The sequence below is a fragment of the Puntigrus tetrazona genome, chromosome 10, assembly GCF_018831695.1.
Source record: "Puntigrus tetrazona isolate hp1 chromosome 10, ASM1883169v1, whole genome shotgun sequence".
Taxonomy (NCBI): Eukaryota; Metazoa; Chordata; class Actinopteri; order Cypriniformes; family Cyprinidae; genus Puntigrus; species Puntigrus tetrazona.
In genome coordinates this window covers 15930678-15958503 of record NC_056708.1, presented here as the reverse complement: position 1 = coordinate 15958503, position 27826 = coordinate 15930678, and the positions used below count along the sequence as shown (strand labels likewise).

At 38.0% G+C, this 27826-nt stretch overlaps 1 protein-coding gene across 5 annotated transcripts; it reads left to right on the top strand.

The window, feature by feature from the left end:
- The first annotated feature begins 58 nt into the window (after nt 1-58).
- On the top strand, nt 59-26549 carry aak1b (AP2 associated kinase 1b). 5 transcript variants are annotated; one of them, XM_043250487.1, is made up of 21 exons: nt 59-1036; nt 3701-3819; nt 4772-4880; nt 6642-6784; nt 7033-7154; nt 7631-7712; nt 8074-8206; nt 10399-10502; nt 10667-10752; nt 10833-10999; nt 11927-12009; nt 12415-12732; nt 13678-13853; nt 13975-14195; nt 15237-15317; nt 15688-15747; nt 16114-16218; nt 17200-17301; nt 18217-18327; nt 18501-18605; nt 24677-26549. In XM_043250487.1, the coding sequence occupies exons 1-21, from the start codon at nt 871-873 to the stop codon at nt 25276-25278; spliced, it is 3195 nt and encodes a 1064-aa protein (XP_043106422.1). In that variant the 5' UTR covers nt 59-870; the 3' UTR covers nt 25279-26549. The 5 variants fall into 5 exon arrangements, with proteins under 5 accessions (XP_043106422.1, XP_043106426.1, XP_043106425.1 ...); XM_043250491.1 differs by lacking the exon at nt 24677-26549 and adding an exon at nt 19700-22012; XM_043250490.1 differs by lacking the exon at nt 12415-12732.
- Nucleotides 26550-27826: the final 1277 nt, after the last annotated feature.

Below are 27826 nucleotides of genomic sequence, written 5' to 3'. Positions count from 1 at the left end.
CTTCAATTTTTTAACAATTGTAGACTTTTATTATAGCTTTGTACGACTAGCTTCACGCTTCCGGTGTGGTTTCCGGTTAGCTGGCGCATCTGCAGCATCCGAAGCCGCAGACGAGAAACGCCATGAACAACACGCTCGTTTCTGCCTGAATTTGATTCTGTTCGATTAAATTCAAACCGCATCCGTTCACCGTTCACCGGCAGGCCACCGGCGGAGCGCGCAGATGAGATGTGTCACGCGACCGAGCGGGCTTTGCAGGAATGCTAGCGTTAGCGCCTAGCTGAGTATTTGTTGAATTTAATTATTATTTTTTCATCGAACAAGAGGCGATTTGGTATGCTTGCGGACGTTTTACTAACGAAATAATCTATTATTCTACTTAATATCCGCATGTCATCAGTTTTTTCTGCGCAAGGCGGGTTGTTTTCAGAGCTTCTAATGAGCTGCACAGCTGGCTGATGATGGAGAGTTTGACTTTCAGCCATCAAAACAATAATTTCTCTCCACTCCACGTTTGAAGGTTAATTTTTTAACAGGGCTTAAATGTTTACATTAATTTCAGCCGGATTTGAGTATTTATATCGTGATACTGGCCCGTGTCCTGTGTATAGACACTAGACAAACACTTTAATCATATCAGGCCATCATTGATTGATGCTCTTTATTTGGATATACTCAGCTCTAATGTATTAATTTGGCACATATACATATATTTTTTGTTGCTGTACGGTTCATTTAAAGCTGCGATCAGTTGGGCTTCGAGTCCATGTTTGACAGTCACAGCTGATCTAGACCTCTGGCACCAGAACAACCAACCCGCTTCGGTTTCTTAAAGACTCGCGTAAGCAGTTAAGGGATCTTTGATACGTCATGAAGAAGTTCTTTGACTCCCGGCGGGAGCTGGTGGGCTCTGGACCCGGTTCTGGAGGTGGAGCTGGAAGTTCTGGATCCAGCAGCAATGTCGGTGGGAATTTTATCGGACGGGCTTTCACCGTTGGACGACACCAGGTCACTGTAGAAGAAACTCTGGCAGAAGGTATGTCAGGCTACAGACTTATCTTCAATGTTTTTTCCTGTCACATCGATATATCAACCACCCGTATGTATATATGTATATGTAATGAAATCATTTTTCATATTGTAGCAGCTTCTGAAGCGTTTGGCCAGTGCTCCTGGCCTAACGGTGAATTGTAGTTAGATCTCGGTGCTCTTCTCAGCTCCTCTGGCAGATTTATGAGGTGGCCTAAATCCTCTGTCTGGAAATCCCTGCTCATCTGTACTTGGGTGTTGACATGTCCTGTGGTGTAACGTCTTATACGCGAACAAACCGTTTTAAAAAGCATTTCACTGATATATTTAGAATTCTTGTTATCATGCATGCTGAAAAATATTAAGAAACACAATTTTTGCTATGCAACATTTTACAATTTCTTTTGCATTTGTGCTTTTAACGTGAAGGACTGCTGTCTATTAAGAGCTGTCCAGAATATGCTGTTACTTAAGTGTTTGTTTATTTCAGTTGTTTGTTTCTATTTAAAGGTGATCTAAGTCATTTTAAACGCACTTGTTGCCAGACAGGAGTAAAGAGTGCCGAATGACTATTAGCAGAATGACTATAAATAGAGAGAAAAGGCAGATAAAGAAAAAAGGAAAATATTGGAGGAACAAAACATTGAAGACAAGGGTTACGATGATCAAGCAAGAGGTGGGACCTTTGTAAAATATTGGAGTTAAGTCATCTTCCTCATGAAACCGAGCTGAACCGTTCAAGCATTAAAACACACGCTATACATATCACATTTGACCAGACTTGAGCACAGTAAAAAAAATAATTCCGTTCACCTATTTATGCCAACTTATAGTGGATTAGTGGGTAGTGGCTTGATACCATCGTTGTTGCCAGGTTGTGTATAAGAATGTGGGGCAGAGATGTCAAAATAAGGGCGAGGTCCAGTTCATGTTTGTTTTGGTGCTTTCAAATATTAACATCATTTGCCGATATTCATTTAGAGCACCTTTAAGACCTAAAGTACTGTTCATGAGGATGCTTGCAAGTCCCGACATTTTGACACATATAAGCGTGCGTATTAAAATGCCCCTAATATGCCACATACCTTTAGTGTGTAATGTTTACCTAAAAGAGTTGTTAGTAATTCAAATTTCACCTCCGTGACGGCCACAGGGTCACACTTTTGCATAATTCCCACTTTTATGTTTCACATTGTCCGGTCGTGAACAACCCGACCACGCCCACAAACACAAAACGCCTGCTCTTTAAAGACGGTTCAGCGCTCGAGTTTATTTGAACCAGTGGCTCCACTGTATCACAAACTGTAAGTGTGATAAATAATAGATGCTTATATTTCCATCCAGCGTTCAAAGTGCAGAACTATAGCAATCGGTGTGTCGTTTCTGACGCACTGCACGCGGTAGACCAATCACAACAGACTGGGCTGTCCGACCAATAGGAGCAGTGTAGGCTAGAGATATTGAATCTTAAAACTGCTTCTAAAAAAATCATTTGAGAATTGCTGGTGATATTAGGTGATAATAAATGCATATTTTGAGAAAACAAAAACCTACTGTGCAATAGCCACAATAACAATAGCCTAATAGGTGCACTTTAATAGAAAACTAGTATTTTATTGTGCAAATTGTATATTGCCTATTATAATTTATCAAATAAATGCATCAAAAACATTTAAAAAATACTGACCTGAAACTTGTGACTAGTAGGGTATATAAACTCCAACATGATGCTGCTTCAAAGATCTGTTTTTCAATGAGGCTCAGATTACCCCAAAACAAACATTCTATCATTATTCCATCGTTTTGCTTTTATTTTGATTACAAAAAGGAGGTTTAGTTAAGCATCATGCTACTTTTATACCACGCTGTGGAAGTAAACGTTTTCCAGGTGCTGTCAAAGTTTAAAAGAAAGGGTATTTTGAGACGTATAGATGAAAGTTCATTTAAATTGTAAACAACGTGATGGTGATTGCATCTTTATGAAATATGTTTTTTCAGTGATGTGAAGGAAACAGTTTAATTTGATTTCCTGTACACAGATGGAGCTAGTAACAAAGCTAATAGACCTTTAGGCCTGGTGCATCTCCAGCTCATTTTCCCATTTAAACACCTCTCAGCATCTTTTCTCAGCTCTGCAGTATAAAACCAATAACGTCTGCTTTGCAGAGAGATAACACTGACTTTTTAACCGTAAAGCCAGATCCTTGATGAAATATCAGCGTCCTGCTCGGAGGAATAACACCCTGCACCACATTATGCCAACACAGCAAATCTGAGTGCAAACATACAGACAGAGAGCATGGGCTAGAACATCAAGAGTGCATGCCTGGACTAAGGGGCTGCATGCTGCACGGTTGCCCGTTTCCTCAGTGATCAACAAAACCTAACTTATTGCATGCAGAAATATGAGTTGTGCTTTTTTAAAACTTATGGACAAGGAGATCATATATTGATTGATTCTGGTAATAATTAGCACTTAATAATAATTAGTAAAGTGTGATTTGTTATGTAATAAAATCTATAATGTTGACACATTCAGCTTCTATGATGAACTGAGTTTCGTGTTCTGCTGTTTTTCCTCACGGTGGCAGCGTTGTGGAATAAACATCTTCTTACATTATCAGTCCTCAAGCCTGTTTTCCTCCTAAATGATCCGTTTCTGTCTCTGTAGGTGGCTTCGCAATTGTCTTCCTGGTGAGGACCAATCAGGGGGTTCGGTGTGCCCTGAAGAGGATGTATGTTAACAATGAACATGACCTGCAGGTCTGCAAACGTGAAATCCAGATCATGGTGAGTGTAACGGAGTCTGCTGTAAAATGGCAATAAATATCACTGAGAAATCTAGGAAAAAAAAAAATCAATAGTTTTTATATTATTTTTATAATACTTTCTAATAACTGCACACTATGAATCATTAGTTAAGTGTTAGTAAATAGTCAGTTCATTCTTAATAAAGCATTGTTCCAACATTAATGGGCATTAGTAAGCAGTTTATAAATACAGCTATAAATGTTTTGTCCTTCAGCATATCTATGTTTAGTAATTGTATTTTCATATTTTATTAACAATTTTTTATTTCTAAATTATTACATTATTTACAAACCAGTTCTTTTGGACCGTAAGTAAATTAATAAACTATTTAAATGTACATTTGTAAATCTTATTTTGTCTATTTTTTTGTGAGCTCATCTAAAGCACCTTGTAAAGCATTTAGAAAGGAGATGTATACATTTTCCAAGCAGAAAAGTTTATATATTCCAAACAAAAAAAAATCATATTTTTCAAGATGCAAAAAATGATATTGTACATCTGTACAGTTTTCAAATAATGAAAAAATAAACATCCGCAATTTCATAAGCAATAAAATAAAAATGGATATTTTTATGCATTTCTGTAGAGTTCTGTATCCCTGTGTTTTTAATTCTGTTATGAAGGTAACTGAGCCTTTAAATGTACTTTGATGTAGCTATACTTATAACTGTAATTATAAACTGCTTACTAATGACTATTCATTTTGGGACAATGCTTTATAAAGGATGTACTGACAGTGACTAATGCTTACCTAATGATTCATAGCGTGCTGTTATTATACGGTCTGTTTTGGTACATAAATGCAGCATTAGCGTGCACAAGAGACTAAACGGTGTAGGCGCCATACAGTATTCAGACAGAATATTTTAGCGAGATCTTCAGTTGCGATCAGCTCATTCATACTCTTTCTGTTCTTTTGGACTGTCTCCAGCGGGATCTCAATGGTCATAAGAACATCGTCGGGTTCCTGGACTCCAGCATCACGGCTGTAGGAGGTGGAGATGTGTGGGAGGTTTTTATTCTCATGGACTTCTGCAGAGGTAAGTCTGCTCATAGCCGTTTTGTGCTCTGCATGGGAAAACAAACACACACCTTGCAAAGAGTAAACTGAAGTTCTCATCAAGCACCACCCACTTGGCAAACAGTGTTTAAAAAGAAGGGACTAAAAGCTTCTAAACAGTGTTTGTCAACAACCCAATAAGACTCTCTTTTCCCAGTTTCCTTTTACTTAGGATCCCACACTTATTTTACTCATCTAGTAGTCTGTTTTTAGTGATAAAGCGTGTCATTGAAGTTTTAATGACACAGTTTATTAATATTGTCCGATGTTTTTCATCAAAAATAATAATAAACTGTGTCATATGCAGCTCTGTATGTCATCCATCTCATTTAAGTTAACAAAAGTTCTGCATTTAATATAATGTAATATAACTTGAATAATAATGAATCACCATTTTCAAACATTTTTGTTCAAAAAATCAAAAAAAATCAAAGCATAAGATTCTGAACATCACTGACAAATATCTTCTTTGTAGTCTGTAATAAGTTTATTACAGTAAATAAGTTTATTTTCTTTGGTAAAATGTCTTCACGTCATCACTTATCTCAATTTATGCAAGATTTTATGCAAGATTTTATGCTGCATTTATGCGCTTCATCCACCTGAGGGCCCCCTTTAGATAGATATGAGGCCTTCATGGTAGCCTGATCTTTTCCCCCAGTCTTGTTATATCTTGAAAAAGCTTTTCATTCATCAAATTGCCATGCAATTTCCTAACAGCACCTACACAAAGGACTGAACTTGACTGTCTCTCTCTTCATCCGAAAAGCTTTTAATATGTCTTTTAGTTCATTTTGTGCAAGGTGTTATTGTAAATAAATGATTAATTCTCTGATCCTTCCCTTCATGTGCTCACAAAAGGTCAAGCATTTAAATGTATTGAACGTGCTTTCACAGGAAGCAACCATCATGTGGTATTAAAATTCAAAAGAAATTGATTTAATTGAGTTTGAGCCAATTAAAGGCAAATTGGCATAATCGCTGGCTAATTAACTTCTGAAACGCTTACAGATGGATTCAAAATACACGTTTTTACGTATGCGGTAATGTCCTGAGATGCTCCCAATGGAAAATCTCTTCTGCAGTGTTTTTAAAGGTTTACAATTTTTTTTTGTAAACATCATAAAATAGAATTGAAAAAATATGAACAAATTCTGATACACAAAACCATTTTCATAGAAAATAATAAAATCTGATTTATACATTATACACAAATGAGAGCTGAAAATGCATATTACTAATCAGAAATTATGGTTTGATATTTATGGTGGGAAATTTACAAAAAATATTGACCCCTGTTGGCTGTTGCTACAAATATAGCCGTTTGACTTATGACTAGTTTTTTGGTTCAGGGTCACATATTTAGGTTTACATTTCTAATAGAATGATCTAATTTCTAATACAAGTACATTTGTTTGTCACAAATTAGGAGGTTAGAAATGGTCAGGTGGATTAAATCATTGTCTAATGCATCAAATAGTACGCTGCTTTTCTTTCTCTTAAGACAATGCAGGTTAGATTAGGGTTAATCAATAGCTGATTATATTACAAGACCATTGTTTTGTGAAATATTGTTTTAATATAAAATTCAGGGATTATTATGGTGGGAATATTAGAGTTTTTATAAAGGGGAATTTAAGGCATTCCATATATTAGAAAATACTGCCAAAAGCCAGAGATAGAAAAACGCGTTGTAAAGGGTATTGTAACGTTTACCATCCCTACATTTGTTTGTGCGCAGGTGGTCAAGTGGTGAACCTAATGAACCAGCGTCTGCAGACGGGCTTCAGTGAACAGGAAGCACTCCAGATCTTCTGTGATACTTGCGAAGCTGTGTCTCGTCTGCACCAGTACAAAACTCCCATAATCCACCGGGATCTCAAGGTTAGTTTATTTCCAGCTTTTTCTGTGCTCTCCCCTTCACACTGGCAACACTTGCGTGAGTGAATATTTCAGTACGGGTCACTGATGGAATAATTCCTGGTCGACCGTCGTTTGTGAGCGATTGTCACCATGGTAAAAACCACTTCATTAGCAGGTCGAACTGCAATCCTTATTTCGCTGCGGTGTTGTACGAGAGTGTAATTTGTGTTTTTAAAAATACCAATCGTAATATGTGGTTCTTTTTGAAGGTGGAAAACATCCTGCTACACGACAGGGGACACTACGTTTTGTGCGACTTTGGTAGCGCCACCATGAAGTTCCAGAACCCCCAGAGCGAAGGAGTGACTGCGGTGGAGGACGAAATAAAAAAGTAGTGCTTTCCAATAATTTAGAACCTCTGTTAGAAGAGATTTTAGTCGTGTATTTCTGAGCCATTCGAAAGTTTGGTGTTGGAAATTAATGTTTATATGAAGCAAAGATGCATTATATTGAGCCAGAGTGACAGTAAAGATATTCTTATTAGTCATGTGTGCGGGAGTCTATATAAAAAAACATCAAGGTTTCAACAAGAAAAGCAGCACAATAACTGTTATCAATGATAAAGAATGTTTCATGAGCAGCAAATTAGAATGATTTTTGAAGGATGTGACACTAAAAACTGTAATGATGCTGAAAATTCAGCTTTGCATCACATGAATAAATTTCATACTAACGATTATTGGATCGACGATAAATCGTGATAACATTCCCCACCATTTCATATTTGAATCACCATTAAAGTCGTATATGATAACTGTGATTTAATGGTAATAAGTAGTGTTTTATGAAAATGTGTGTTTTGTTTAGGTACACTACACTTTCCTACCGCGCTCCTGAAATGGTGAATCTCTACAACGGCAAAATCATCACCACTAAAGCAGACATCTGGGTAATTGAAGACATCAAAGATTTTAAAGCAGGCTTTTTCATCTTCGTCTTGAATCGATCTTCCATGCCTAAATCAACACCTCAATGGTCACTGCTTCTATTAATGTCCGAGTTCTATCAAAGTTTTATTATTTTGTATGTACCAGCGAGGTTTTACACATTGGGAAACAATAAAATTCTGCAGAAAGATGGGATGTCTGTTAAAGCATACAACAAAAGTATTCCGATCTAATTGCAAAGCAAGTGATATAATAGTGGTAGTAATAATGTTTCATTAACTTACAGGCTGTTTATTCCATTATATGAAGGCCTCAATCAAGTCTTTTTCCAAATTCTGTGTATTGACTTTTTTTTCCTTTCAGGCAATGGGCTGTCTGCTTTACAAACTCTGTTTTTTCACATTGCCCTTTGGAGAGAGTCAAGTGGCCATCTGTGATGGCAACTTCACTATTCCAGACAATTCCCGTTACTCACAGGACATGCACCGTCTCGTTCGTAAGTATCTGCTTTTTTCTGCTCATGTCCTGTATCAGGTTTCTGTCGCCGTCTCATCACTGGCTCAGTATGACAGAGGGTCTTACTTGAAAGTAGTAGTTCAGCCAAAAGTGAATCATTTAGTAGTTTATACAACCCTAAAATCATTTCTTCCATCCGTTGAATACAAAATTGAAATTCTTGTCATTCGTGGTAGCCAAGGTCACAGGATATGAAAATTAGAGTGTGTGTGCTATCTAAAATGGTCTTTATTGTGTTCTGAAGTTATGTAGTAGCTTTGTTATGGACGGTAAAATATAAATCAGTATCCTTTCTTGTACCTGTCGAATAACTAACATGGATGACAGGAATAGGTAGGTGTAGGAAGTTTTCTGTACCCCTTCCTAAAGAAGAAAAGCCTTTCATTGGTGTGGAGAGATGCTTTTGATAGATACTGCCTAGCCTTCTCTTCCCACCACTTTTGAGGACAGCTATTGAGTCGCCTTTATTTATATAGTGCTTTTAACAATGCAGATTGTGTCAAAGCACTTAACAGTATAACGTATAATGACAAGATTAAACTCTCGATTTTCAGCGGAAAGGCATTTCATTGTTGATTTCAGAGACGTCATCGTCCAGCTCATTTCAGTTGAAATAGTATCTGCGCAATCACATCTATGATGCTTGTTTTGAGCAGACATTTATTTGCGTCAATTCACTGATTGTTTTTGTTTGTTTCACTTAAGTCGAAGCAAAGTCTTAGCTGAATACTACCCGAAACAGGCTTTTTTTTTGTCACTTCAGACAAGATGAAAAACATAACTAAATTTAGCAGTTGTACACTGTCTGAGAGACACTTTTTTTGTGCTCGCCTCGAGTGTCTCTTTCACGTTGTGATTCTTATCAAATTAATACATTTGTTTTGTGAATGTGTTCATTTGTTAACATTTAATGAGAAATTGGTACGCTAACATAGGTCGGGTTACACAGTAACACAGAAGATGATATTTGGAAGAATGTTGGTAGTTGAACAGTTTTGTACACAAGTTAATGGGAAACAAACAGTTTAGACGCCAACATTCTTTAAAGGTGACGTATCACGGAAATCAAAATTTTCCAAATCCCAGTTCATCTATCAACCAGAAAAACGTGAAAAAGCTTTACAGAGTAACTTTTAATAAGCCTTTTTCTGCGAGCCTCTGAAAAAACGACCATGTCTGATCCCTTGTGATGTTGCAAAGGGATCTCATTGTAATAATACCTATATTTATATATATTATAATAATAATATATTTTGATTTTGCGAGTGACAAGTGTGTACCAGTTCTAATGCCATAGTGAAAGTCGCAGGGCCTCAGAAGAGACAAGAAAGCAGTGGATTTGAGTTATTTACTGTAACTTACATTGCTGCTGCCCCACAGATCTACTATAAACTGCAATTTATTTCCTAATTGTATACCTTCACAGATGTAATTTAACCGATTGTTTTTGTAATGTTAACTTGTGTGTTTTTCATGTAAACTTGAGTGTGAATGACAACTTAGTTTAGTACTCGCATGCCTTTGATAGCCACTTTCTGCCGGTGTCCTTTTAGATGTGTGCATTCAGAAAACCATAACATATCAGTTTAAAGTAATACGGTTTAAAACGCATGATTTTAACGTTATAAACATGACAATGAGAATGAAAACAGATGTTTTTAGCAGGTACAATCTGTAATGGTACAGAACTGTTCTGGAAAAGGGGGCGGGGAGTAGCAGCTCATTTGCATTTAAACAGTCAGGCATGAAAATCAGTTTGTTTCTGTTTCCACTCAAAATAGGCATTTTCAGAATGATATAAGTGATCTGTAAGGCATTTTGAGATGAAACTTCACAGACATTCTGGGGACACCAGAGACTCATATTACATATTGTAAAAAGGGGCACAATATGTCTACTTTAAAGTTGTCTCTTTAATTGTGTTCAGCATAAGAAAGAAATCCATTTGTGTACGCTTTGTTTTATGAAAGTAAAAATGGTTTTCAAACAATTTGAGGGTAAGCTATTGACTCATTTTTGGATGAACTATTCCTTCAACTTCCTTAAATCAATAAACACTAAATACGGATCATCCGCTTTGCCCTTCTTCTGTCTGTCACGTGGCAACACTCAATCTCTGATTTTCCTGCTCTCCCTCCTCTTTCCTTCTCTCTGTGGTGGTGATTTTGTCAGGGTACATGCTGGAACCGGACCCTGATAAGAGGCCTGACATTTATCAGGTGTCCTATTTTGCTTTCAAACTGGCCAGACGGGACTGCCCTGTCCAAAACGTCAAGGTTAGTCTCTTTCCTTCCTTTCCTCTGTGGTCACTCTCTGTCTGTTGTTGGGTCGGTGCTTTTGCTTCTGGGATCAGTTGTTGGATTGTGTGCTTGTGTGTGTCAGCCTGCAGGAATGCCTGAAATCATAAAAACAAGACTAATCTGAAATATATCCCCCCCAGAATTCTCCCATTCCTGCTAAACTTCCTGAGCCAATCCGAGCTAGTGAAGCAGCCGCAAAGAAGAGCCAAACACAGACTAAGGCGAGGTATGTGTCTAGAGACTCCGTAGTACTTTGTTGTTGGTAAATTCGATCTGAAATTTGTGTCTCTACGTTTTGTCCCGTAGACTTACAGACCCCATTCCTACCACTGAAACCTCCATCACCCCGCGTCAGCGGCCCAAAGCAGCACAATCCCAGTCTCAGGCACTAGGGGGCATTTTGCCCATCCAGCCTGCTGCCCTGACCCCACGCAAGAGAGCCAACCTGCCCGCTGGGGCCGCCCAGCCGATAGGTACCAATATTATGGACTGTTCCTCGACATTTACATGTATGTGAGCATAAAATCAGCTCACAGCTACAGTATGCCATCTCTGAACCAATAGCAGAACTGAAACGTAGTGGCTGTTTTTTGTTTCTGAACTTGTGTAATATGTCTTTAACTAAATTAGTAACAAAATATTATTAACATGCTATACACAGATTTATAGTGTGTGTGTGTATATATATATATATATATATATATATATATATATATATATATATATATATATATATATATATTATATATTATTTTTTTTTTTCTCTATAGCAATAGATCACAATAGAAGTCATTTAAATCTACCTTTCCTATAGAACGGATCTATTTCTTGTTCTTTTATTAAACAAAATGTATAACCTTATGCTATTTATGTTATTTACACAATGGTATGTAATTTGTCTCTGCATTATGGTCACGCTCTTTGTATCACACACAGCGTAGTTCTGCCCCGATGCACACACTACACACGAGCATCCACGCTCCCAATTCCCACTCCTATTTGTACTTTTTAAGCTGCAAAAAGACTATTTAAACATGAATTTTGTTAATGAATGGTGCAGGCGTGCGGTTTTGTGTACTACTAGTACCGAAGCTTGCAGTGATATTAATGTGTGTCTTCTCACTAAATTAGGACATAAATACACAAACATCTCCAGAGCTGCTCTGAGAGTCACTACACATGCACTTGACCATTCAATCGGAGTACTGACATCATATACACATGGAAACCTCTCAAAATAAAAGGTTTAGTTTACCTTGAAGTCATTGAAACAGAAATAGCCTACATTACTATGCCTGTCTTAATTAGTATGACTGATTTCCCTTGATATTATTATGAGATATTATAATTCAATCAAATGAATAATTCTTTAAAACTAAGAAATGTTTTGTGTTTCTTAGCTGTCAGCGTAAACTTGGCTCAGCCAGCTGCCGCACTACAGTCTCAGAAAGCCCAGGCATCTCCAGCCCCTCAGCAGAAAACGGTGAGTCTGTTCTCTTTTTAATTCTATGGTCTATTACAGAGCAGGGAGTATTTTAGGGAAGATTTTTGGTTAGCTAGGAAGATAAAATGGCTGTTCTAATTTAACTTCTATAAAACATTAGTTCCATTTAAATGTCATTTCTGTACCAAAAAATGTGATTATGAAGATTACTGATTTCCAGTTGGCTGGATGATCGAATAGCCCCACCTCAAACTCGTGTATTGATTGTGAGAGATGTCGATTTTATTTCAAGTCTGGGTAAAAAGAAAAGGTGGGGAAAAAAAACCCTGATCAAAAATTTCAGTTTGGTCAAGCCTATAAATTTTTGTGTTTGTTAAACCAAAGTAACAGTATGTTTAGGTGACATTTATGGTTCACATCATAGTTTAGTTGTCTGTGTGACAGCCCGTACAGCCCATCCCTGTCACAGCTGCGACTGCAGTAGCGGGAGGGCTTGTTCCAGTTGCCGCTGGCAGCCCCGCCCCTCAGAAAGCAGTAGCCACTCCTCCTCCATCCAGCCCCGCCCCACCCACTGCTCCTGCACGGAGTGCCCGTCGTAAGCAGGCGTCTGTGACTCAGCAGCAGCCGGTGCCCGTCCAGCCTGCTGTCACTCAACCACCTGTTGCCCCGCCTCCAGCACTGGCTGAGCCTGCAGCAGTGCCGCCCGCTGTCCAGCGGCCAGAGCCTCAGTCCCAAATCAGCCCAGAGAAGGCAGAGGAGAGGGTAATCACCTTCATCATGTGCATGCTGCTCTGTCCCATTTGATTCAAAGAGCTGGCAGCCTTACTTTCACTAATGATGCGCCTCATCATCCATTGTGTTGCCTCCATCTGTCCATCGTGGTTTGTTTTGGATCATTGTGGATGGTTTTAATTATTTGTGTGATGGATGTTTGCTTGTTTTGGTTTATCTGCTCTGGAGATTGTATAAGAATTTTGACAGTGTTTTTTTGAAAATAAATAGAATTGTATGCTTTTATTTGCCAAAGTTTTATATTTATGGTTTTTAGGATTTATTTACACCACGTTCTGAATTGTTTGTCAGCTCAGATAATGAAGTGAAGAAATCCAGTTGTTCAGACAGTGTAGTAAATATACAGTGTATTGGGATCAGCTGACATGGAAATTACTTTTGCATTATAAGCAAGGACCAAAGAATTATTTACTATTCAATGTATACACTAAGATATGTTTTTTTTCTTTTTTGTTTTGTTTTTGAAAGCATTCTCTTAGGCTGAATGTGGCAAGTATGGCATGTACTTGATCAAAACATTTTAGTTAAAATACTTATATTGTTAAATACTACAGTTTAAAAAAAATATTGAAATATAATTTAAAACATAATTTATTACTGTGGTAGTTACTTTAGCCTTTAGCATCGGAACAGCCTTTATTCTAATATATAAATAAACCCAAACTTTTGAACAGTGGTGTAGCTAATAGTACATGAGTATAGATGTGATGTCTGGGAATTTTATTTAAAAAAAAAAAAGTTGGCTTGTTATTATCAGTTTTTACTATTTTATTTCTTATCTATATTCACCTTTGGTTTTTCATGTTTCTTTTTAATTCATGCCATTTCACTGCATCTAAATTTACATTTGATGTCCCTCTAAATTCTCTGTATTTTAAGTGTACTTACTTGCATATCCTGATGTCTTCTCCTCAGCCTGCGGCCCCTGGCCTTTCCCAGACTCCTCCCTCGTCCCCAAGGACGGCCCAGAAGGCAGGGCACAGGCGCATTCAGAGTGATGTCACTCACAGCGCTATGTTCGGTGTTCCGGTCAGCCAGTCCACTCAGCAGCTGCAGGCGGCCACAGCAGAGGCCAGCCTTAACAAGTCAAAGTGAGAAATCTAACATAGATATGTAGAGTACTCTATAATTAGCCAAGATGAATGTTTTGTAAGCTTTGAACCTACTTAAAACTATTGTCTGAGCATTGTTTCTTTATTTGGGCACAATTAGGTCAGCCAGCGCCACCCCATCCAACTCTCCCCAGTCCTCCCAGCAGAGTGTGTACCAGCCTGCCCAACAGGGCAGCACGTCTGTTCCTCAAGCTCCTGCCTCAGCCAGCAGTCTGAAAAGCCCCCCTGACCAGCCCACCTGGAATCCCTTTGGTGACGACAATTTCTCCAAACTTACAGCCGAGGACCTGCTCAACAAAGACTTCACCAAGCTAGCTGATGGTAACGTGACTTTTATATTTTGCTTTCCCACCATACACGCATACATACACATGGATGTCATATTGATTTATTTGTGGTGGACCTCCACAATGTCAGACCTGACCAACACAAATAGATTCTCCAAAAGACTTTAACGTTGTTGAATAAATAGGAGCACTACAGATTTCAAAATCAAAATGTGGCGCAGGTGTTTTTATATCACTATTTCTGCAAGAAACCAGCTGTCCTCGGACATTGCTTTGTGCAGTTACCGTGAAAAACTATCTGTTTCACTTCAAAAGTGCAGAGATATTACACATACATGGAAGCAATCAGATTGTGGCACTGCTGAGGCCATCAGCTCACCTGGATTGTGGGATTACTATTTTTTTTTTTCTTTTGAAAATATCCCATTGCTTCCATATGGGGTTCAAGGCAGGCATATTAGCTGGCCAACCAATAACAGTAGTATAATGGTCAGCAAACCACTTGGAAGTAGTTTTGTCACTGTGGGTAGGTGCTGAATTCTTGCTTGAAATTAAATCAGCATCTCCATAAAACCTATCAGCATATGGAAGCCTAAAGTGCTCCCAAATTTCATCGCTGTATTAACTTTGGACTTGATAAAAATACAATGGACCAATGCCAGCAGACGTCTCGAAACCCCTGTTTTGGAAACTTCACACTGGACCACTGAGCGGCTTTTTGACTTTTCCTACCAGATTTCGTCCTTTAGTCAACTTGGCATTTAATACTCTTTAATACAGCACTTTGTGAACAGACACTTTGTGACTTGCCCTCTTTGTGGAAGGTGTCTGTGATTGTCTTCTGGACCATTGCCAATCATTATGGTTTCAAAGAACAAGAGATACTCAAAATTAATACTGTACGGATGGTCATTTAATGAAACCAGTGTTTAAATATTCAAATATTTTGGGATACAGAATTCAGTGTGTTTGGAGAGCCAGGTTTTTGCTACACTTGGTATTATGCGTCGGTTGGTGTGTAAAAATTGATAATTCAATTCCAGAAATCTATGTATTAAGGTTTTGCTGTTTACAGAACCTGTTGAACCTCTGATTGACGCTACTGAGAGTCTAATTCCTGGGCTGGAAGCTGCAGAACCTGCTCCTCCGTCCACTGGTATGTGTACCGTTAACCCTAAACAAATATTTCACTCTTAAATGGAAAAAATATTGGAGTGAATTGAATTCAACAAATGTAAATTACTGTGAAATATACTGCAGATGACCCTAATAATCTTTAGTGACATTATGGCTTATTCTTTGTCTGTATTTGGCCATTGATATTCTATTTACTGTAAGATGGCACATTTAGTGCATCTGAGGGAATTTCAACAGAAGACTTCAGAAGACTCCTATTATGATAAATCAAGACCCACCAGTTACCTCAGCATCCCTGCTGAGTCTGCCTGCTTCCTCCGTTTAAATTGATGCACAATATTTAATGCCCAGTACATCTTGACCACTAGTATTTCTTTGCTCTTACACAGCTGAAAGACCTGCTGACATTCTGGGCTTAGAAACGGGAGCTGGTTTACTAGCTGTGCCAGGTAATCAAGAGGAACTTTATGCATCTTAGTGGTCACCACAAAATGCAGTTTTTACCACAACACCAGTGCACTATTTAATACTTTTTTTTACTGCGTTTACTGCATCAGTACTTTGATAAGCCACCCCTCTAAAGGCTCGTTTTGATTGCATTCACCTTACCTTCAGCCTACATTGTGCAGTGTATAATTTAGTCCCGTCGATAATTCTTCAGCTGCTTATTTCCGTTTGTTAAAATGACCATGATCATCAGTCTGGCTTACAATTACTCCATTGTCCTTTCGCTTTCCTCTCAGTTTCTGCATGCCGGCTTTTCTGTGTTTATTTACTCTGGCTAACGCTGGCTGTTTTTACTGGCTGACTTACAGAGAAGCTGATAGAGGGCCTGAAGTCTCCAGATACTTCTCTCATGCTGCCTGATCTACTGTCTATGGCTGACCCTTTCGGCAGCTCCATGGATGACACTAGAGATGGTAACCGCTTTTGCTGACTCTATGCGTTTTTCTTTTTCAAAAGCTAAACCAAACACTGTCCTGTTCTCTGAGACTAATAACATTTTCCACATTTGGTTGTTTGATGCAGATCAAGACATTTCCTGTTATATCTGTGATAGCTTACAGTTATCTTTTTGCCACATATTTTACTTGATTTGTAAATGAGTGTTGTGTTAAGGCATTGCATTTGTAGAAAAAGCAGAGCGAGTTATTGCTTGATGATGGGTCCCAGAAATATTGTGTATATCAAAAAGACGAGAGAGCTAAATGCCGAACCCATGAGGGGTGTGCGATATTGACACACAATAATTTTCTTTTTGTTTTTTTGTTGGTAACGACAATTAGACAATTTTATATGTTGAGTGTGTTATTGCGCTAGTACTTTAATGACTGCAGTGGACAGCTGACTCCTAAAGTTTTTGATATTCTCCATATTCTGTATGGTGGTCAGTTCATGTTGATAGATCTTTTCCAATAACTTATTTGTACTTTTTATGGGTTCCCGATGTAAAATTAAAGCCGCCAGTAGGTGGCAGTAAGTCACCTGTGTATCCAAGCGACGCAATGGGACAAAATACAGTAAAACCTATTCTGTTGTCTATATACTGTATACTAAAGCTACATTCTATTTATGATTTTCAACGGTCGCTTTGTCGCATCCAGTGTAAACGGACTTTAGCTGTTGTGCCGTGGTCGTGTGTTAAAAGAGAAATCCTTCAAACAAATCAATGTAATCTACTCATTCGAGTAATAAAATCGATTTATTGCCCAGCCCTACTTCCTTTCCAGTAAGAATCTATTTATCATGTAGATCTAAAAGTAGCGAAAGGAAGATATTATGATGTCCACTGTTCAGGGAATAGACAGAAATATACAGCAAGTGTCTATGTTGTAGAGATTACAGTGCAGTATAATCTTTTTTTTGTTTTTTTTACTTTCTCTGCTTTGTGTTAATCCCAGCTAAAACAGAAGTGTGTTTGGACTCTCTGATTCCTGGCTTGGAGCCCCCTCAGGCTCAGCTGCACCCTGTGGAGGCTGAACCAGCATTATCAGCACTGGCAGGTAAAATGTGCATCAGAGACGGATGAGCGTCAGCTTAGCATTTTAACACCCCTTCAAATACATAAATGATGGCACTTTTCATTACGTGAAGAGATTGGTTGAGACTATAGCTGATTTTAAAATGTAAAACTCAGGATCATTTTTTTCCAGAATGTTGTGCTTTAAGGAGGTAGACGCAGAGATGCTCAAAGGGGTCACATAATTAGAAAACACTTTTCTATCACCTTAAGATATATTTGAATTCAGTGTACAATGAAAGCACTACAGTTATGGTCACATTATTTGACTTTTTTTTGATTAATTATTAATGGGAATCCACACGATTGGGAATTTCACCTTTGGTCAGAAGATTTCCCGTTTGGCAACAGGTCCTAAATGGTCATGCAGACTGGCTGTATTTCCCCAACAGAAAGTTGCCTGGTTTAAAGTAACTTCATTGACCACTACACTATAGACAGCGGATCTTTTTTTAACTACAAAATTTAGCTAATTTGACTGCATTTTAAAATTGAGAAATAAGAACGTTCCTGACCATATTTTTTTAAATAGGAAACAAGTTAGGAAAAAGGCACTTTTGAACCTAAACAACTTTTTGACAGATGTTAAACACATGACTATCCACATTTCTTAAGATCTGTTTGGTGTCCAGATGGGGCGGCACAAGCTTTGTTTGACTATGCAAACCTAAAAATACAGCAAAATGATCTTATTTAATTTTATAAGTTGGAACGGAGTAGGAAACAATCGTTCCAAAGTCAAAATGTAGTTTTTACAAAAACTTTGACTAGGATTTAAAGGTGAACCTCTTAAGATATCGTCCCCTGATTTTTGGGGGTTTTTTTGGTGTTAACAACTTCATGCTTTTAATGTTTTTTTCCATGTATTTCCCTGGTGCTGCTCCCCACTATGCTGTAGACCCTTTAATTGGAGATGACTCCTTGCTGGGCTGTTCTCTCCCCTCTGCCTCTGTCTCATGTCTGGATGACTTTGCACCTGTCTCAGGAGCCTCCTCCCAGAATATATCAGGTACAACAAATCAGCTTTCCTTTATAGCTTATGTGACCTGGTGAGAACATTTAATGTGATTATTTCAGTGTTTACATCATGCTAACAGTGCTGTTTTTTTTTTCCCTCCCTACCACCCTGTTAAACCTTTTACCCGTGAACTGTCATTTGCTCAAACCCTCATGGCCTCTCAGCTGCAGACTCCTGTTTGATCTCAGGCTTTGAGCCTCCAAGCGCTGAGATGACCAATGAAGATGAATTTGACCCCATACCCGTACTGGTCTCCAAAAACTCTCAAGGTGAGCTTAAGGAATCTAAATCTTTTCTTTTTCTTTTTTTTTTTTTTTTTGAGGAAGAGCGAGTCATCAATTTCCTCTCGTTTTAATGACAAGCAGTTTGTTTATTACCTGTATGTGAAAATTGTATAATTTTGAGCACGTTTTTTGATGGTAGTTTTCAAATAAAGTTCATTTGTACACTTTGCATAGTAGGTATAGGAATCTTATAGAAATTCTAGTTCCACTTTACCAAGTATTTTGAAGTAAGCAACTGGTCATAAGTATATACTGAAAAAATATTATACAAAATCATTATGTATTTAATACAGTTTATTGAAAAATGTATGCCTTCATCTCTACATTTGCCAGTCTGTATTTTTCAGATTTAGGACTACAGTTACATTGTAATACAAATCACACTTCATTTTAAATTTATGTCAAAAGTACTTGTGATTTACTTGTGGGATTAATGTTTAACAGAAAAGGTAATTCTTTGTCAAATCAGACTAGCATAAGGAATTGTTTGTGTTCTTTTTATTATTTTTCGGTATTATTTCAGACAAGCCAGTGTTATGTTAGTTTCATATACTGTATTAATATCAGCTCTTTAAATTAGCTTTTTAAGTTTATTGTGTGCTTTTGTCATTGATTGTTTTCTCTTTTTTTATTTTTAGTATTTAAACTAATTTTCTTAATTTAGTTGTCAATTTTATTTTTAGGAGCTTTCATTAACAAAAACGACACTGAGACGAGCTTAGGGTTTTTTGTTTTTTTTTGCCTTGACTTGCTTAGATTCATTAGTGATGCAGGAAACACTGAGGCTCTCCTAAAAACAATGGAATTAATCTCATACTTGTGCATGTTTTGTGAGGTTTTTAACTGAATCAAATGTAAGCTATAATTCCTTCATAGTTTCTTTTAAAAGAAATCCCAACCCTGTGCATGTTCTCTCGTAGCGGTCTCTCTTGGCCTTTTGTGAACGTTCACTTACCTTTGTGTCTTTCTCTCCTCCCTCTCTCTTCTGCTGTCCCCTTCCTCGGCCTCTCCTTGTTCTTAATCTGGCTGTCCTCCCTTTCCTCCACCCCTAACCTTCCTGTCCATCTGGCCTCTTTTAGGAGGTCACTCTCGCAGTAACAGTGGCAGCTCTGAGTCCAGCCTGCCCAACCTGGCCCGTTCCCTGCTGCTGGTGGACCAGCTCATCGACCTCTAGACCGTACAGATAATTCCTGCAGTGCTGAAGACGACGCCAACCGCTGTAGTCTTCTGCCTTTAACCATTAATCCCTCCCGCTTTCATTTGTCCTGTCCTCCACCCTCTTTCATGGTTCATTTTCCTCTTTAATAGGTTTTTCATTAGTCCATCGCTTCGGTTTCTTCCTGTTCATCACATCTTGCATTTTATTCCTACCCCTGCAGCTGTTGTCCATCAGTTGTCATCATTACCATCATCGCTCATTTGATTTGACGTACTCCGCTTTCCTTCCCCGCACCATGACGTTTATCTCCCTGATGATTTTGCGTTCAACTAGTCTGGTGCGACCTTTTTCTACAGACTCAAAATCCAGTTTCTTTTGGCATCCATATCTGTTTCTCCTTTGGACATGCATATGCGACTGTCACACATTTCACTTGCCTCGCGTTCAAGAGTGCAGAACTGTTCTTCTCTTCGGTCTTTAGCTGTGTCTTCGGTGGCACTCAGGAAGCTTGTCTCGAGATTAAACATGCATGGGTTTAGACTCATGCATTTGGCTCCTTCTAGACCAAAATTAAAGTACAAAATGAGCCAAATGTTTACAGACGGGAGTATTTTTGCTGGATGTTTACAGACTGACAGGTAGGCACGCACAGCTTGTGAGAATTGACCACAGGTACAAATGGATCCTAATACTTCATGCAGAGTGATTTTAAAACTTTAAAACCGTCTAGAAGCTCCTCATTGCCATCAGTGGTACTTGTTCGCCATCTCATGACCATCATTTCTCTGTTCTTTCTTTGTAAATAGCTCTATTGATGTTGTACGTTGGCTCGAAGCAATGTAAATTGTTGTATATCTGCAGTATCTGACTCTCCCGCCCTCAAATGTGATTCGTTCCTCCTGTGTATAAAGCGTCTGGTCCAAATGTCCAGCAATTCCTTCAGAGATCCTCGTCTTACCCCATAGTATACATTACGAGATAATTTAAAAGAAATATTTCATATACGGTTAAGATTATATGTGAATATGAATAGAGTGGTAGAGAATGAATGTATGAATCGAGTATCCATATATAAATGCAGATATGTGTATACGAAACCTATTTAAGAGAAGACTTTATCTCTTTGTTCTGTGTGTTGAGACGTGTTTGCGAATGTAAATTGTCGGTTTCATCTTCTAACGGCCAGATCGTCATTGCTGAACGACGTTGGTTAAGAAAAGAGGACAATCTTGAAGCATCCCGATACGGTATGACGGCATTCGTGAGCAAATCAACTGGATTTGTTTTCAGTTTTCGTTGCCTTTTATTCTCCGATGTATATCGTCGACAAAAACAGGTTGTAGTTTTGAGGGAAACGCTCTACGGTCCTCAACGCTGTACGTATACAATTCATCCTCGAATCTACTGCCCGATGCCATGCTTTCTTGCACAGTTCTCGTGAATCAGACGCATATCGAAGCATGGCAGTGTTTATCAATATGAAGTTAAGACTTGTCCGTGGCCAATCTTCATATCAGTACTGTACGTATGTGTTTGCGTGTATGTGTGAATGTGAGGTAAATAAATAGCTAGTCTTAGTTGTTGAAAGTGGTGAGGTCGTTCTGTCTTTGACATGGTTTATCTGCTTTGTTCGGACAGCTGGACCCGCAGCAGACACCTCTGTTTCAAGCACAGGTTCTCTTTTTCATTCGCTGAGAGTCATCAGACCGCTCCAATTAGGAGCATCGAAAATGCTCGCTTTAATGCTGTACGATATTGGTAGCATCCCAATCAGTGACTGACAAGCTATAAAACTGAAAGTTTTTCAATCAGCTTTTTGACATCGCTGAATCTGGAAATGGCATTGAAATCTCACAAGGGCAACGGCAGTAGGGCTGGGCAGCCCTGTAGAGATTTCCCATACTGCATCTCTTTAGATGTGTTTGCACAGTTATAAAATATTAACGACTTTTCCCATGATGTTAAAACCGACTTGCATGATCCAAATGGTTCCTGTTTGGTTTGGGTTTTTTTTTTTGTTTTGTTTTTTTTGGGCCAGTGAACAGATTTGATTCTCAATAAAAACATATTACCATTATTATTATTATTAAAAATAAATGTGGAAAGAAGAGCATTTATTTAATGTAGTAATAGTTTTAATCCTTATCATAATTTAATGCATCCTTGCTTAACAAAAATATGGATGGGTGGTGTGACGTAAAAATGTAAAAAAAAAAAAATAGTAATAAAACAAATTACGTAACATTGAAGATAAACCTATCTCATGCTATATGTAAGTGCGTTTTTCTTACTATTTGTATGTTAAATTTTTTTCTCTACATTTTTGATGTCACACCATAGGACATAAAATTTTAGGAATTAAATTGTCAACTAAATTTATATATATATATATATATATATATATATATATATATATATATATATATATATATATATATATATATATATATATATATAATATATGAAACATTAATGTGATATTTAGTTATACCGCCCACCCTTTAATTATCAAGTAACTAAAAACCAATAACAACATGACAAAGAAAACAAAACAAAAAATGAACTTTAAGCTCATGTTGCCATTAAGGTAAAAAGTTTTGGATGTTTTAGAAGACGCATTATGTTTGAGACCACAGGACAGCACTGCACATCAGGAAAAGAGATGCTGCTGGGGCTCCATTACTGATATTTGTTGTTGGCGGTGTCGATTATGAGATCGTTCTATATCCTCGCCTCTCCTCTGTACAGCTGTTCGCAGACTCTCATGTTAACCTATGCAATCCTAATGCTTCATCTTGTAGTTCTCAGTAGAGGTCTTTGCCCCGCGGGTAGTGTTTGACTTGTGTTGTTGTGCAAAAATCAAAGATTCCTTTTATGTGCTGTTTTTGTTCAGAGAAAAACAATATTTATGACCATGTTTATCCCCAGAGTTGGAACCTCATTGGTCTCTGTAGCAAACACCCTCAGCCCAGTGTTAGAACAGTGATGGGTTCATGTGCACCTTCTATTTTTGTGAAAACCAATAAACAAAGAAAGGGGTGTTAAATAAACATGTAAATGTGAATGTAAATTGTGCCGGTGTTAATTATTTGTTTGTTGACACAGCTATCATGAAGTATTATTTCTTTTTTTTATATTAAATGAATTAATATTATATAATAACATAGTCCAATATATTAATATATGATGTTGTTTTTATTAACTTTATTGGAATTGCTGTAATGATTTAAACAATTGAATTATTTTAGCCTTAATTAATGAATGTTTGTCACCCTGTTCAACAAAAGAGAAATATGGGGAAATTTGTTTCTAAAGAAAATAGAGCTTAATTATTACAAGCTATATAAACTATATTGGACAAAAAATGTATTGTGAAAAACAAATGCACCTGCCACCTTCACCATAATTTTTAAACAGTTTACATATTTTAAACATCTGTATGAAGGCAAAACATATTTGTCATCTTTTTTTTTAATTCGCATGGTGATACTCGAGCCATAAACACAGTCTTGTCTTCTTCAGGTAAGTTTCTTCTTTGAGACCGTTGTGTCTCATCCATTTCTCTTCTTTGTTGTTTGAGCATTATTTTTCTGGCAGAATCAACATGTTCACCAAAAAGTGTGTGACTTGGCACTATATGACTGATTTGGAAAAAGTAAACTGTATCGGTCTGCTCCTGAAACCTAATTGTGTTTACTGATTGAAAATTATGATAGTGCTTTTAATAGAACAGCCAATATTTGAAATTAAAGAAATTGGGGGCTAAAGTTAATTATTTCGGAACCTTAAGGAATCATTAAACAAGGCAAAAGCATCAACCATTTAAGGGCACTTCCTACGAAACATCTTTCAAGTATGTTTTTATTATTTTTAACTATCCAAGTCATTAACCAAACACCATTCTCTTAATAAATAATTAAATAAAATTAAAAAATGGTTTCACAAGCCAGTGCAGCCAAATTTGCCAGAATACTTTTAGCACATTTGCAGTTTGGGAGATTTTATGAAATTTCAAAATGGGATTAACATAAAAACATTAGAGCTTTGGAGCAAAAACAGCCTGATTTGTTATAGTTTTTCAGGCCGAGCAGTTCCTGCTGGTGTTGTATAAGACAAAAATTGCCTTCTTCAAAAGTGTGATTATCTACAATTGTACAAGCAATTTCATCTTCTTTTTCTTTGTGCTAATGACCTCTTTTGCCGTTTTGACTTGATTATGTGCAATATTTCACATGCCGAAGAAACCGTAAATGTGGGTTAGCGCCTCAGTTTGTGGAAAAGCTACTTGTGATGAACTTTGATTCATCATGTGGAGGTCATTACCTGTGTTTTTAAGGTGGTTGTCAGTATTTTACAAAGATAAAACAGATTTTAGTAATGTGGTAGATTTGTTTAATAAGGTACAACGTACTTAATTCCTCTAAATATGATCTTTCTGGAAAACTAAATCTTGCTAAAAATATAGCTTAAATAGTAGTCGTATGTTATTATTTTTGTCATACTTTTAGCAGTATGCCTGTATTATTTTGTAGCTGTTTTGCCCTTATTGGAGTTTTATACCTATAAAAATCACATACACTTTTCAAGGACCTTACACTTTGAGTAAAACGTTGCTATACCTTTAATTTTTGGTCTCCCTAGTCCCTAATCTATGTCCTAAAATGGCTTTTATTATGAATGTATGTCCACTCTGGAAGTCGAGGGGATTGGTTACACATTTAACCCTCTTTGGAACATTGCAGTTTTACGGAGAACCAGCCGCCAGTGGTGTTAACTGATGATTTTGCACTTGTTTTTTGTGCTTATTATAAAGACCGTAGGTAGACAAGTAAACTGCATTTAAAAAGCCACAGTGGATCTTTAATATCTTTTAACGTCTACTTATTCTCTTTTGCAGATGATCTGCCTAACATCAACGGCTACGACTCTTCATCGGGAGCCAGTAACATCCAGAGCTCAGAGGTTCCTGCAGAAGAAGACGAGGTTTTGCACACGTGCAGTGGCTCAAAGCTTCTGCTGCTGGACTCCAAACTCCTCAACACTACATCTCTTAAACTCTCGCCATCGTCCTCCCCTGATGTCTTCTCAAATGCTCCCTTCCCTGGGTGCGGACGAGACGGTAGGGACATCTTCACCGGCGCGCCATTTCCTCAACTTCAGAGAGCTCATACGCAGCCTGACATCTTCCTCCAGGCTCCATTCTGCAGGAGGAGCGATCTGTCTGGGACGCAACATGTAATGAGGTGCTCGAATGGCAATGAGCCCATCCTGCCCCATCCACCCGTGCACAGTCAAATACGGTTTCCCCATTGTGCTGAGGCTCCGATGCCCCAGCAGCCCATTGCCGCCCACCGCGTGGTCTCCAGCGTTGGCCAGCAGGCGGCCATAAGCTCCGTCCCCGTTGGCCCACTTCATTCATGGACGGTAGGTGTTCGAGCAGTGATGGACCCATTCCTGGCGGCCCCTTTCCAACCTCGGGGCCCACTGGGAAAGCCTTAAGCTGGTCACACACTAGACTCCTTTCAAATCTAAAGATTTTAAAACCATGGGAGATCACAGACACAAAGGCAGTTTCTACCGTTTTTCAGCCTTATTTGACCAGACTGCTAGACCACACACTTGCTGTGACTCGAAATCTCACGGAGACACGTGAGATCAAACGTGACTAGGGAAGAAAAACAAATGAAGAACTATTGCTGGTTCACGGTGGAAAAACTAAGCAGATAAATAATCGTAATGACACCACACGCAGAACCGGAATTCACTAGATGTTTCTAGATGAGTATCTTTGCTGACCCTGGAACAACATTGTGATTAACCAGATTTGAAGAACCAGTTTATAGTTTTTGTGAAGTTTAGGTTTACACTCAATGGTACATCAGTGTCATTTATCTCTCACTTCCTCTTTTTTTAGGTGTGGGGAAAAATGTTTGTATTAAAATGTTGTTCCATGGTCAATAACATCATGAAGTGCAACACCACACAATAGAGGACGCAAATCAGGCTTAAAATTTACCCAGATCTTCTAGTGTGTGCCCAGCCTTAATGTTTGAGAAAGTTGTTAGCGCCCCGTCCTGCCGCCCCCGGTTCTTGGTAGTATCTGTGGAGGAAGCAGATCTGGCGTAGTCCATCATGAGACGACTACTTCAGTCTTTGTGACGCCTTCTGGCATCACCGCAGCACTTTAGCTCAGCTCCACTACGATGATCCTTCTCTGTGCATCACTCCACCAGATGTTAAGAGAGCGGTTTCATCTTTTGATTATATGTATTCGTCCATTTCTTTTCGTTTGTATGCGGTTTATATGAGCTTTTTGATATCATACGTAGTGCTTTTATTTTCTTTTGCATTGAGTCCAGGATTAAGAGGACGTAAAATGTGAAAATGATGGAAGTTTGTTACTCTGTTTACTAGTGTTTTTTGTCTAAGGGAGTGGCAGAAGGGACTATTTAATGGTTTTTTAGGCTTTCTGAAGTATAACTACCTTTTTGATTCTCAAAGCTGGCAGGGTTGCGTTAAAGCCTTATGACAGGTAAAAGAAAAAGCTGGAGTCACTTTTTTTGTGCTGTTTTTGTGCTTTTCTTGAACCCAAGGTACTGTAGGCATTTGTAATATGGACTCAAAAAGAAACTGACACAACAACACCTGTTGAGGTGAAACCATTGAAGCACTTTTACAGTCTGTAATCGTGGATTTAGTATTTTAGCTATATTATAATCTGCTGTATATTCACTGTATATTCCTTACATGATATATCCTTTGTGTTAAAATGTTGTCTTTGACTGTTTCTTATTAACTTAACACCTGCAGAACTTAAAGGCTGGACGTATAATATCCATCCATCTATCCATCCATCCATCCATCCATCCATCCATGAACTGGTTAGAGAATCAGACTTGGAACCCAAAGGTTCTGTGTGTGTGTGTGTGTGTGTGTGTGTGTGTGTGTGTGTGTGTGTGTGTGTGTGTGTGTGTGTGTGTTTGATCACTACTCACTGCTGTATGTGCACTTGGATGGGTTAAATGCATATCACAAATTTAGAGCATTTAACACAATATTTGGCTTCACATCATGTCACTTTTGGTATGTTATATATTTCATTTTTTATCTGTGAGTCTCAGATGGTACCACAGTACCAGATGGTGCAGGTAAGACAAGGACACAAGACAATAATCCTTTCATGTGACTCTCTTCTGTAGATTGAGTTCACCGAGATTCATCAAACTGAATTTTATAAGCTTGATTTCAGCCGTCTGTGAATAACCGCTATTGATTGGAAAATGGAAAAACTTTAGCTTACCTTGACTTCAGGTTGTATGTACGTTTATTTTATATTCAGGAATCAAAATCTTATGCGACACATAACACTTAATCATTTTACCACCTACCGGTTGTATCTTTTTCACAACCGGTGCTTTGTCTCCTTTTTTCAGTAGTTCTGTCATGGTCTAAGGACAAAAAGAAAAAGGGCCGTTTATAGCTGTCGTCCTGCCAAAACCAAAAGCTGATCGCCGTGCCTTTGAAGTAAACGCACATGCAAATGTAAAACACTGATCTGCTTACAGAGCGTCCTGTGGATCACTTTTATGAGGATCTCTGGGTCTGGAGTTGGGCATCTTCATCTGTCTTTGTTTTGGCTAGGTTCAGATTCTTCTGCAGTTGTTAAAAAAAAAAAGCATTAAATATACATTCATGTCATATAGCGGATTAGTTATTATATTTTTATTTAACTTATTAATCAAATATATTAAAATAACTACATTACTTGCATATGGGTAGACTATTTGACGCATCAGTGTGTCCTATGGTGTGTCAAAAAACAGCCTTGTGCTCAGTTTTTTATTTAGGTATATTTGAAACGTTTCGGTTCGATCGAAGTTAGTTTCATATTTTAATATGAAACATGATGGCATCCAAACAAAAGCTGAAATCCATCAGCCCGATCCGAGAACACATGCGGGGCACTTTTAATGCCATTTTCTCCCCAAGACACCAATAATTTGCATCTCTGCTTGCTTTTACCAGAAGAAAATGAGGATCCCTTCCG